The following is a 13,794-nucleotide window of genomic DNA, read 5'->3' on the forward strand; positions in this document are numbered from 1 at the left end:
GGCTGCCAGTACAGCAGTGGTGGTGGGAGCCTCTCCTGCCTCCTCAGCAGCGCTAAGGATGTCCGACTGCAGCTTAGGTCTGCTCCCCGCTGGCAAGTGGACATCCCCCAAGGGCTGCCGGGCTGCCAGAGGGATGTCTGACTGCCAGCTTGGGCCCGATCCCCCAGGGAGAGGGCCTAAGCCAGCAGGTGGACATCCTCCGAGGGGTCCCAGACTGCAAGAGGGCATAGGCCGGGCTGAGGGACCCCCATGAGTGCACAAATTTTTGTGCACCGGGCCTCTGGTGCTCTACACACACACACACACACACACACACACTAGAGGCCCGGTGCATTAGAGAGGGGCATATCTTAGCCCAGCCTGACCCCTCTCACAGTCCAGGAGCCTTCAGGAGCGAAGGTGACGCCCCATCACACCTCTGTTGCTGCCACTGCTGGCAGCGCAAACCTCGGCCGGCCCTGGTTATCTGAGCCTCGGGCGGCCCTGTGTGGCTGGGCAGCCGCCATCCGAGGCTTGCCTGCGCCTTGGGCCAGCCCTGGGTGTCAGGGGGACTGAGGGGACTGAGGGGACTGGGGGACTTTGGAGGCAGGCACGGCTGCTGCCCCAGCAGGACTGAGGGGACGGGGCCCCGCCATCTTGTGGCTGTGTGGCACCGCCATCTTTGAGGGCAGGGCAGTCAATTAGCATATTCCCTCTTTATTAGAAAGGATAGGTCATATAATCTTATTGGTCACTTTGCATAATAAGGTTACATCTGATTGGTTAATTCTTGGTATGATACCAGAAATCTTTATGTACAAGTATAGACACCTGATTTTTTAAAAAATCACTTTGGAGCAAAAAAGGGTAGGTAATTATTATTTTTATTTTTGTAAATCAATCAGAAATTATACTTTTTTTTTGGTCAGACCGGCCCGGCAAAAATGTATTTTGTGGTGTGCTGCAGAATTTTAGTAATGAGTTTATGTGTGCCATGTGATAAAAAAGGTTAAAAATTGTTGATGTAGCCCTAACTGGTTTGGCTCAGTGAATAGAGCGTCGGCCTGCACACTGAAGATCCAGGTTCGATTCCAGTCAAGGGCATGTACCTTGGTTGCGGGCACATCCCCAGTAGGGGGTGTGCAGGAGGCAGCTGATTGATGTTTCTCTCTCATTGATGTTTCCAACTCTCTATCCCTCTCCTTTCCTCTCTGTAAAAAAAAATCAATAAAATATATTTTTTTTAATTGTAGATGTAGAGGATCCCATCCCAACCCACTTCCTCTCTCTTTACCATTTAATCTCTTGAAAACAGTATTTATATGTGTATCATATATTTAAGAACAAAAACACCTTCAGATTCACCAAAAACTCCTTGGCATTTGCCCAAAGGAGTTGAAAACATATGTCCACAACAAAAAACCTGCAAACAGATGTTTATAACACCTCTATTTATACTTGCCAAAACTTGGAGGCAGCCAAGATATCTTTCAAAAGGTGAACAGATAAATTGTGATACATCTGGACAATAGAATATTATTCGGTGTTAAAAGGAAATGAGGGGGTGGTCAATTGGGGGAAAAGGAGACATATGTAAAACTTTAGACAATAAAATAATAAATAAATAAAATTCTTTGTAAAATATGAAAAAAAGGAAATGAGCTTGCAAGCTGTGAAAAGACATGAAGAAACCTTAAATGCGTATTATTACATAAAAGAAAACAAAGTGAAAAGGCTACATACAGTGTATAATTCCAACTAAACTATGGAGACAATAAAAAGATCTGTGATTGCCAGTGGGTAGGAGAAGGGAGAGATGTGAGATGAATAGGTGAAGCACAGAGGATTTTTAAGCCACTGAAAATACTATTGTTGTAGGCAATTAGACAGACTTGAGCAGAGCAAGGACCATGGGCCAGGTGCCCAGCAAAGGGCAATCAATTGTAGGGTGGGACCTTGCCCCCAGTGACTTTTCCTCCCCTAGCATATTGCTGGTCAAGCAGTTTGGACCCCCTGACCTTTCTTCCTCCCTAGAGATAACATCTATGCCTCAGTTTCAACAAAACCAACCTCAGGACCAGCTGCATTGAATAAGGACCACCTGCCCTGGTGTCAACCAATCAATCAGTGGAGACCACAACCCTGAAAGAACACACCTAGAAAACGGCTGAATATTACATTGAGATCTTCTCCTGGGACACCCCTCCCCCCCTCCTAAAATCTCTACCCTTAAAAACACTTAGGATGGAGGACTCAGTGTGCTCTCTCTCCAGGGAACACTCCTGCGCCTTTCCCTTTTCCTTCCCCCTCCTCCTCCTTGACTCAGGCACTTTACCATTAGCTTCCTCACTCCCAAGCTCCAAGGGCCCTTCCTTTACCTCTATAACTTGTTTCCTAAGACCACTCCTTCTAGGAATCACTATTTCTACCTCTTTAATTTACCCAATAAATGTTCTCTTACAGTTTGGGTCTGGACTTTGAATTCTTTCCTAGCCAGAACCCAAGTACTGAGGTTGCTAAACCCAGGTTTGGTCTGACCCCACTAGTATAATACCTGGTGCTATTCCTACCGCCTACAACACTATGATACCACAATGTTGGCATGTCATTTACATTTGTTAAGACCCATAAAATGTAGAACACCAAGAGTGAACCCTAATGTAAAGTATGGACTTTGGATGATAATTATGTATCAATATAGCTTTATCAATTGTAACAAAGGTACCCACCACTCTAGTAGAGGATACTGATAATAGGGATGGCTATGCATATTATTGTGGGAGCAAGGGGTATATGGGAAATCTCTGTACCTTCCCCACAATTTTGCTGTGAACCTAAAACTGCTCTAAAAAATTAAAGTTTTAACTTAAAAACTCATTTGACCATAAAAAAAATAAGACATTTCACCAAAGATTTTAATCACCAATCACTCTATCAAAGCCCACTTAGTTGTCTATATGCACTGTCTAAATTTCCTTATCTCACAATTGACTTAATCCACAATAATCTGATTTCAGCCTGTGGCTACACAAACTCATTCTCACTGTTAGGTCTGATCAAATAATCAAACTGATACTCCCTCCCCTCAGAAACTGACCAATAAAAGCTATTTCTTCAAGTCTTTTCTTTTTTTAATCTCCCAGAAAATCATTGGAAGTGTTGACCACTGACTTCTTTTTTTTTTTTTTTTTCATTGATCTCAGAGAGGGAGAGGGAGGGAGAGAAACATCAATGAGAGAGAATCATTGATTGGCTGCTTCCTGTACACCCCCTCCTGGAGATTGAGCCTGCAACCCAGGCATGTGCCCTTGACCAGAATCAAACCTGGCACCCTTTCATCCGCAGGCCTACACTCTATCCACTGAGCAAAACCGGCTGGGGCACCACTGACTTCTTAAAAACCTTTTGTCCCTTGGCTTTATTGGTTCCTTTTTCTCCAAACTGTTCTATTTCTTCTCAGTCTCCTTGATCAACTCCTTTTAAATGCTAATGTTCCTCAGGTGTTGGCTTTAGAATCTATGTTCTTTTCACTCTACACATTCTCCCAGGGTAACTCATCTACTCCCAGGATTTAGTGCAGACATAGACAAACTCTAAACACTTTAACATGGTCCTGTGTGATCTGGCTTCTGGATATGTCTCCTACCTCATCCTTTTCCACGCTCTCTCTTAAGACTCCAAGCATGCTCAGCTTCTTTCAGGTCCTCAAATATCAATTTTCTTTCTGGTTTCTTACGCTTTGAACACGTTCCCTTGGCTTGAAATATATGCTAATCCTTTCTCTGATAAAACTCCGACTTGACCTTTAGGCTTCACCTTACGATAAGATCCTCTTAGTTCAAGGCTCCAAAACATACCTTCTGTCTGTCCACTTCTATCACATCTCTAGTCTACCTTCAGGTTCAAACCACCATCATCTCTTTCTCACCTAGAATACTGTGAAGAATTCCCAATCAGATCTCTCCATTCCACCCCACCCCCACCCTCAACAAGGGTTCACCATAGTTACCAGAGGAATATTTTCGAAATGGAAATGTAATTTTGTCACAGCCTGCTTAAAATATTTCAAAGGTTTCTCACTGCAATTAGAATGAAATGCATAGAAAAAAAAACCAACAAAAAAAATAAGAATGAAATGCAAACTCCTTTTTATGACCTAAAGACAATGTATGATCAATCAATCCAACCTTCCCTTAGTTCACTCTTACTTTCATCATCTACAGAGGCATTAGGCCCTTAGAACATCCCAAGGTCTTTACCTGGGGCCTTGATGTTTGCTATTCCCTCTGCATGAAATATTCTTTCTCCTTTTCTCTTCATATAGCTGAAACCTTCTCATTCTCAAGGACTCAATTTAGGTATTAACTCCTCAGATATATATTCTCTGACAAACCTATCTAAGTAGATCTCTCCTACCATCTCAGCACAACCAGTACTTACTCCACATATTCTGTAATTACACTGTTGGTTACTTGTTTATTAAATTTCTTGCCTTATAGGTAGCTTGTCTGTTCCACTGACCACTGTTTTCCTACTATGTCATATAGTTAATGCTCAGCAAATTATTGTTGAAGTTTTGGGAGGGAAGATAATGGGAGTTTGTTTCTAGGCATGTCAAGTTAAGTCTCAAAAATATAAGACAACCATTTGGCAACATTCAGAATGGATGGGAATTATAGGTCTGGATCATGGGATAGGGAGTTAGGATTAAAGATAGCAATTTGAAACATCAACTTGACAGTTAAAATGAATAAGAACATGAAGAACAAAGATAATGAAGTTAAGAACCAAAAGTGAACAGAGTGTGAGTCAGAAATGAGATTGACAATGATTCAAAAGGTAAGAGAAAAATACACTGAGGTCCTAGAAGGGAAAAATCAGGAAGCAAAGACTAGTCAATCAGTACAAATGCTGCTGAGTTAAAACATAAATTACAAAACTGAATTACGCATGTCACTGGGAATACTAAAAAAATAAATTTAGAGCACTGGGGAGAGTAGCCCTATTTTAAAGAGTTATGGTGTGATTCAGAATACAAGGAGAAACAGTAAATGCAAACTACTTGTTAAACAAGTAAAGGGGAAAAGGATGACAGTGTGAAGGATAGCTGGATAAAGAATAATTACAGTGGGGCCTTGACTTACGAGTGTCCCAACTAACGAGTTTTTCGAGATACGAGCCGTCTCTGGGCCAATTTTTTGCTTTGAGTTGCGAGCTAAAATTCGGGTTACGAGCCAGCTTCAGATACCCCACTGCTAGTTGGCACAGCGAACGTCACAGGGAACGCCACATCAGCCCAGCATCACGTGTCTCACTCGTTCACTTTATGATTTGACATACGAGTAATTTGAGTTACGAGCTCCGTCACGGAACGAATTAAACTCGTAAATCAAGGCCCCACTGTATTTTTATAAACTAAAGGGCTGAGTCACTTTATGTGACATACGAGTAATTTGAGTTACGAGCTCCGTCACGGAACGAATTAAACTCGTAAATCAAGGCCCCACTGTATTTTTATAAACTAAAGGGCTGAGTTTTAAAAAAATGAAAAGAATGATTATGTGGGAAAGAAGAAGTTTAAGGATTCTAAGTCCTGAAAGAGCTGAGAAAGTGGTGAGGTGGTGCTAGCTGTGGATAAAGTATGGTCTACAGAGCTCTGGAAGTCAAAGACCCTTTTGGCTGATCTGCTAGAGGTTAACATCATTTTCATGGCAATACCAATACATTCCTTGCCCTTTTCATTCACAGTAATGGTGCAAAAGCAATACTGAGTTAAACTGCCGGTGCCTTAAACACACATCAAGGCAGTGACATTGAGCTATACCAGCAGTCATTGCTCTAATAAACACTACCATATGCTCTCAAACACACAGAGAAAGCTAATTTAAACATGTCCTTACTGATGCAGTAAAAACTACTAATTTTATTAAATCTTGACCATGAATACAATGCCCATTTAAAAAATATTCTATGTGACAAAATGAAACTACCCATAAAGCCCTACTGCTATACTAAGGTTGATAGCTGTCTCAAAGAAAAGCTCATGAACAATTGTTTGAACTGCAGGCTGATCTGATTTATTGTGGAGCCCTGTTTTTACTTTGAGGTACTGCTGACAAACTACAATTATTCAGACATGAGTATTTGGCAGACAATTTCTCACAAATGAAGTAAGCCTGATAATTCAAGGAAAATAACTGATTATTTTTGCCACTGATAACATTTCAAGGTTTCAAACAATAACTAAAGTCCACCACTGTCAGCTTCACAGCTTCTCAATACTCATTCTCTAATGAGATCAGTAGTTATAATAATAAATGTGACCTTTGATATAATATAATGAAATGTGTTAACATTTGAAAGCTCTGTGTAAACCAATGGACCAATAATTTCCAAATGACCAATGCATGCTGTTAGAAACTAATGTATGGGTAAAAGATCCATTCAAAGTACAAGACCAAACAATGGATTTCAATTTAACAGAGCACAAAAAGTTTACAGATATGGCTTCAGATTCTGTATTGCAACTAACCTCTAAGAAACTACCACTTATAGTAGTGTATTATCAAAGAAGAATATCCATAATTGTCTGAAAAAGCTATTACAATACCCCTACCTTAGCAACTATGTATCTGTGTGAGGCTGGATTTTCTGCATGCACTTCAACCAAAACAACATATTGCAGCAGACTAAATGGAGAAGCAAGGGGGAGAATCCAGTTTCTTCTGATGAGCTAGACATTAAAGAAATCTGCAAAAATGTAGAACAATGCCACAGGTCTCACTAATTTTTCTTTTTTCATACTGAAATCCCAAATAATTTTTAGAGTGTAAAGGGGCCCTGAGTTCAAAAAAGTTGACAGCCACTGACCCAGGAGAAATAACTCTTAGCTGGCTTCTAAGTAAAATATTTAGATAAAGAGATGCTACTCATTAAGAGAAAGGGAAATAAAAGAGGCGAATTTTAATTTTGAAAAACATAAAAGCTAGCAAGTATACAGAACTAAGAGAAACATTGAGGGCTCAGCTAAGGTCTGATTACTACATTTGTACTCTTGCTGGCCACAATTTTTTCTAGCAATACACAGTAGCCTGGGAGAAGTAGATGATAGGCCAAATGGAGGACTGGAAAGAGGTAAGGCAGATGGGGAAATTTTAAGAAGGACAAATGAAATGGTGCTGGTTTTCATGTTAAGACAACCAAATCTGAGGTCTAACCTAGGAAAAAGAGGTGAAGCCAGAGGCCTCCACTATTTGTCTAATTCTTCCCTTACTGGGAATAAGGAAAGAGTCCCTCGTGTTGGGCCTATGTTCAAAAGCAAAATTAGGCTCTGTCAAACTTTCAGGATATGTAAGAAATATAAATCAGTAATGGGTTTATATTCTTGCCTTCCATAAAATTACTAATAATGTAATGCATTTTTCAAGAACCATGGGTGGGGCTTATAGTTTAAACTGTATTATAGTGAGTTGCTTTTGTACTTTAGATATAAAAACCCCATGGAGAAAATTCTAGGCAGATCTGCTTTATGCCAAATTCTGTTTAATTACAGTACATATATTTGAGTGTGTTAAATGATAATAAACAAAGGTTATTGGAGCTTAAAATGAAATGAAGTCAGCTAAATAAAAATTAAGTATTCTACCCTAAAACAAGACTATGCTAAGCAGGTTTCTCCTTTTACAAGGTTTCACTTGAGTTTGAATTTTTAAGGACATAGTTATTTTTCTTGTCATTTGTTCTCTATCAAATTATTTCCTAGTTTTAAATGGAATTAATTTATCATAAAATGGCTGTTTTTTTTCTGATTACATTAGAAATAGCCATCAAAAACTTCTGATCCTAAATATTCCATTTTGTATCACATTCCATTGTACTGCAGACATAGAAGTCTTTATCAGTCTTCTAACTCACAACTAACTTAAATCTCAGCCATGAACTTCTGAATTTTCCAGTCTCTTATTTTCATATGACTTACTATGTAATATACACTATTCAAACCAGTTTGACAATTACTGCCTCTACCTTTCCAGTCTTCCATGTAAACAAAAGGCCACAGGAAGACATGGCTTGTCATTACAAGTTACATGATATTGGTTGAGTCACATCTGCACCAGGCCTTAGTTTCCTCATCTATAGAAATGATAACTACATATATCCTTTGCTAGCTCTCAGGATAGTTGCAAGGATTAAATAAGATTTTTAAAAACTGTAAATCATAATACAAATATAAGATATTATGAACTAAAAAACAGATTATATATTCAAAAGACTAAGAAACAAACTATCATATAAAATTACAAACTGAGTTTTAAAAAGTTGGATTTTAGATGAATAATAATTTAGGTATGTTGGAGAATGAAAAAATCTATAATTTAGAGAAATAAAAGGCTTCCAACAGCAACAAAAATCTCTAAAATGATATGATCCACAGTTTTAACTTATCCTCACTTTGGAAAAAAAATTAATGATACTTGTGTATCATTTTATAACTTTGGTAAAATGTTAAATCACTTTATAATAAGCATCCAACTATATTTTGGAATTTGAATCCAAATGTATTATTTCCTAAATATATTTTATACTTATATCTTAACTAATCCCTAAGTTTTCCTAAGTTATTTGTTAAATCTCATTTTTTTTATATTATGTAATAAAAATTGTCCTTGACTGCAAGTCCAAAATTCTCATTTCAATTAACTAGACCTCCCCCGCCATCTCCCCACCACCCCCCCCAAAAAAACCCACCATACCACTGAATTGTTATAAATAGCAAAACTGGGTTTCTCCCTTTCTGGCTAATCCTTATGTGAAACCATAATAAAATCTGGAGAAAGGGGGCTAAAAAGGGGGAAAATGGTTTTTCAGTTTATAATCTAGATCAGGCTGTTTTTGTAAATGCAGCGTTAGAACATGGCCACACCCATATTATCTAGGGCTGCTTTTGCAGCAATGGCAGAGATGAGTTAGTTAATAAAGACATTCGCCTTGACAGAAAATGTTTACCAAACAATGAGCTAGACAATCAATACTAAAATAAACAAATTCCAAACAAAGAATGTAAATTTAAAAAAAAATTCCAATAAGTCAAAATGTTTTCATTTATAATGAGATTAATATTTGCTTCTGTTCGATCTAGATAACTTTTATTTTGGTTCAGCTGGGATGTGATCAATCTGACTACTTCTTACCATCTCCACTACTAATAACCTGGTCCAAAGCCCCTGGATTACCACAATTATCTCTCATTTGAGATAAGTTGTTGTCTCATTCAATCTACTATAGTCTATCCTCAAACACAGCAGTCTGACCAATCCTTTAAAAAATTGTCCCATATGTCTTTCCTTTGCTCTATGTCTTTCAATGACCTTTCATTGCATTCTGAATAACAGCCAAAGCTTAAAATGGCCTATAAAGCCTTATATAATTTGGGACATATTCTTTCTTGCCTCATCTTTTATTACTCTCTCCTTCCCTCATTCCCTCTTCCGCCAAACTAACCTCCTTCCTGTTCCTTGAACAAAAAGCCAGGAATATTCTGTATTAAGTATTTTATAATGGCCATTCTCCCTGCCCGGAACATTGGGTTTGTTTATTTTTTGTGGGGTTTTGTTTTTTTGGTTTGTTTGTTTTTTGTTTTCAGTTATCTGCGTTACTAACTCAGTTACTTAAAGTGTTTGCTCAAATCTCATCTTCAAATGAGGCCTATCCAGGCTACGCCATTCCATAACTCCCTATTTCTTTACCTTCTAACTATTATATATACTTAATTTTTGCTATATTTATTATTTGTCTTCTCTCCCACCCTACTAAATCTAAGCTGCAGAGGCTTGGAACACTTGTAGTTTGTGGGAAGAAGGGAGAGGAGAATAAATGATGCTTATGAATAAGGAGGTAGAAAAATATATGCTTTTCCTCAACTAAGTAGAAGGAGAGCAGGCAGGCGAGAATAATTTTCCAAGTTAAAAAACTTGAAACCCTTAAATTATGTGACTTTTTCCTTTAAAATAAAAACTGGCAAACTCCCCAAAACTCTACTCTTTAAAAGAAGGAAAAAAAAGGAATTGCAGGAGAGGAGAGAATTATCTACAACTGCCAAATGATTTTTAAAAAACAACAACTATGTGCCACTCTTGAGGCTTGTTGTTTAACATATTATCTAAAAATGCCAAGTCAATTAAGACAGGGGGGTAGGGGGCGAGACTTTGTACTATGTAAACTCCTACAGCTTACTGTTTTAACACATCAAAAGAATTTAATAAGACCTGCCCTAGAACTCAAGTATGCCTATTCCAAAGCCTGCTCTATTGGGGCACCCTCCCATAAAGTTGTGGGTCCAAATCCTGGTCAGGGCACATACCTAGCTTGTGGGTTCCATCCCCAGGTGAGGCACATATAGAAGGCAACCAAGTGATATATATATCCCACCCATCCTCTCTCTCTAAAATCAGTAAAAATATATCCTCAAGTGAGGATTTAAAAAACAACAACAATTTAACATGACCAATCAATATAGTTTCATAAATGAAATATCCCTAGATAATCTTATAAATATTTACTCCAAACTACTGGCACCTATAACTTGCTTCCAACTGACTATTGAGATTACAGTTGCCAATTCAAAGCACAGTTACAGACTGAATTAAAGCCAAAGTTAATGTCACATTATGAATGCAGTAAGGCAAGTACAGCAGAGCAGTGTCTCTTGTGCCTAGTCCCATAATCCCAAATGACTGCCACAGCAATTGTTCACAATGGTTTCTGTCTCTAAGAATGAATAAATTGAATAAAACAGTTAATATAGCAAAACCAGTAACAACATCCTTCTGATTCAGAGGTGCAAACTTAAAAACACGTATTTGATTGCCTGAAACCTTGATCAATGTAAGACCTTGAAGAATTACATATACACAATATAACTGCACTCTCTAAAAAGCCAAAAAATAAATAAATTCTTTATTTTGAAATGGTATTGACTGAATGAATCTTGTTAAGGAACTTAGGTTGATTACAAGATGGCAGAGCATTAGAATGTCATTATAAAGTTCTATTTTAAATAATGATTATCCATCAAATAAATAATAATTTCTTGTAATTGTCAAGTGCCTACCAGAGAGAGATCTTTGCCTTACTCTACAACCAAACACTTTTTAAATTAAGCTACCATTTTCTGAGTATTTACTATATGTCAGGTACTGTGCTAAGCGCGTAAGTATAGTTACATGTCTTTAATCCTCACAACAACCCTATAAGATTGACACTTCTATTATCTGCATTTTACAGAGAAGAAAACTGAGGCTTAAATAAGTTAAAGAATAGCTTAAACCAAGAACTCAAGTATGCCTATTCCAAAGCCTGCTCTTAACCATTACAAGAACTGCCTCTCTTAATTCTCCTTGAATCTACATTATAGTATTAATATAAATGAAGCTGAATATTATCTTTTTCTACACTGTAAATGTTTAATTAATGTTGGCTAATTCCAGGGGAAGTAAAAGTTTCTTAATCCTCCACAGTCTTGTGTACTTTACAGCTGTTCACAATTAGAATAAATAAATCAAAGTGGAAAGTATGTTTTCAAAATAAAATTTGCAAATGTGGGTGTCCAAACTTTCAGAAAATATTAGTTACATGACTTAAGCAAATGTGTAAAAAGAGCCAAACTAATTACACATAAATTCACTCCCAATTTCTATCAATTTGTGTGCAACTTTGGCCTGGTCATTTACCCTTCCTTCATGACTCATCTGCAAAAAATAGTGATAGACTAAATAACCTGATGATAATACATTATTATCCTAATTTTTACCAGCTGTTAAAAGATAAATATCTGGGAGGCAGAAAGGTTTACTTATACCTGAATTTATATTACAGAATACACATTATGAAGTAGGGACAGATTTACTATGCTAAAATTCCTCCAAATCCTTTGAGAACAGGTATTCTCTAAAAAAAGCTTTAATAATAATAGTTATAAATAGCTATTATTTATTGGCCTGTTTTACATACACACCTACATTACTGATACCTTACTAACAAAAGACTATGCTCTTAACCTCACTTAACTTCGCCAGCCTTAAGTCACCTTAAGTGATGTGTCCGTTGTGTTATAGTACTAAAACTTAAGAATTAGGTATAAAGTGCCTAATGAAGGGCCTGGCACAGTGCATAAATTTAATAAATGTGATTGTTATTTCAGTATTATTCATATTATCAATAAAACTTCTTATATAACTCAAAATCTTGACTGGGTAATTAGACTGCCACTGGAAATGCTATGATTTATATACCTTTTTAACTGTAACTGATACTAAACCATCTCAAAACCGGAGATACTTTGGGTGAAGAAAACACTTTGTAGCAACCAACACTGTCTTTATGTAGTGAGTACCATGCCTAACCACATAATTAAAACACAAACAACAAAACTGCTTTTGGGATTAGCCATTCTACTTTACAGGGGACTCCCCTCCCTTTAAAATCAGACCAAACGCCAATAGCATACAGCCTTGTTAGGTGCCCACGATTCAGGCGACCACAGCCCTTCTCGGGACACTGACCCCCGGGCGCAGGGCACACCTCGGTGTCACCGCAGCCCAGCAGCCACCCCTTCTCCTCTCCAGCCGCAGGGCAGTCCCGGGAGCGGCGGAGGCGCTTCGGGCTTTAATGTAACCATTCTCCTCCTCCACCTCTCCCTCCAGGGCAGGCGGGGCGTTTCTAGCAAGTCCAGTTCCTGAGCGGGGCGTGGGAATTGGGACAGAGTGCGGGGCGCGCGAGAAGCGTCACGGCCGGACCCAGAGCAAAGGAGGCGGCGCTGGAAGTGGGAGCCCGACCCGGGTACCTTGTGTCCAGCGGCAGAAGATGGTGTCAGAGAGACCGGGACTGCTCTTGGTGCCCCACACCAGCTCCACCAGCTCTTTAGTCTGTTCGGACATGATGGGGTACCGGCGAACGGGTCTTGGCTTTCAGGACTCCCGCCCCGGAACATGGGGAAGGGGCGGCTCCGGAGACAGGAGTTGCGGGACGGCAGAGCCAAAGCCGCTGGAAGCTTAGACGCGAGGCCGGCGAAAGGAGAAAGACCTGCATGCAGGGACTGCGCCTGTCAAGCCCGCTCCAGCGGCAGCTAAGTTTCCCGTACCGGAAGTACCGAACCACCCACTTCCGGCTCCTCTCTCGCTCCCACCCCACCACACCCAGGAACCCGGGAGTCACCTCCCCGGAAGCGGAAGTGGGCGTGGAAAGAGGTGCGGACCTCTGTGGAAGCCGCTGGTCATCCAGAGCTCAGTCCCTGGCCCGAGGTGTTTTTATTTTACAGGGAGGAAGGGAGAGAGAGAGACATGGACGTCGCTGTAAGAGACAAACATGAATGGGTGGCCCCCTCATGCACCTGACCGGGGAGGAGCCCGAAACCTGGGTATGTGCCCCGCGGGGAATGGAGCCCGCCACCTTTTGGTGTAAAAGGATGCTCCAGCAGACTGAGCCACACCCGCCGCGGCAGAGTGGAAGCTCTGGTATTGGCAGGCACGCCACATCCCTGGGCGCTGCCATTTTTCTGAAATCCTGGACGCTTCCTCTGCACACTGCTGTGGTCTTAGCTGGAGGCTAAGTCCAAGCCCTAGGGCAGTGATGGCGAACCTTTTGAGCTCGGCGTGTCAGCATTTTGAAAAACCCTAACTTAACTCTGGTGCCGTGTCACATACAGAATTTTTTTGATATTTGCAACCATAGTAAAACAAAGACTTATATTTTTGATATTTATTTTATATATTTAAATGCCATTTAACAAAGAAAAATCAACCAAAAAAAATGAGTTCG

The 13,794-nt window shown here is 39.5% G+C and overlaps 1 protein-coding gene across 2 annotated transcripts in view; it reads right to left on the reverse strand.

The window, feature by feature from the left end:
• The window catches only part of FAM188A (family with sequence similarity 188, member A), a 142,606-nt gene extending 129,227 nt beyond the window's left edge, over positions 1 to 13,379 (reverse strand). The window contains exon 1 of one of the 2 annotated variants that reach the window (XM_014547986.1): positions 12,821 to 13,379. In XM_014547986.1, coding sequence (XP_014403472.1) covers positions 12,821 to 12,914 — 94 coding nt within the window. In that variant the 5' untranslated portion in view covers positions 12,915 to 13,379. The remainder of the gene's footprint in view (positions 1 to 12,820) is intronic. The other variant, XM_005876564.2, reaches the window with a different exon arrangement.
• Positions 13,380 to 13,794: the final 415 nt, after the last annotated feature.

Source organism: Myotis brandtii, unplaced genomic scaffold (assembly GCF_000412655.1).
Source record: "Myotis brandtii unplaced genomic scaffold, ASM41265v1 scaffold49, whole genome shotgun sequence".
Taxonomy (NCBI): domain Eukaryota; kingdom Metazoa; phylum Chordata; class Mammalia; order Chiroptera; family Vespertilionidae; genus Myotis; species Myotis brandtii.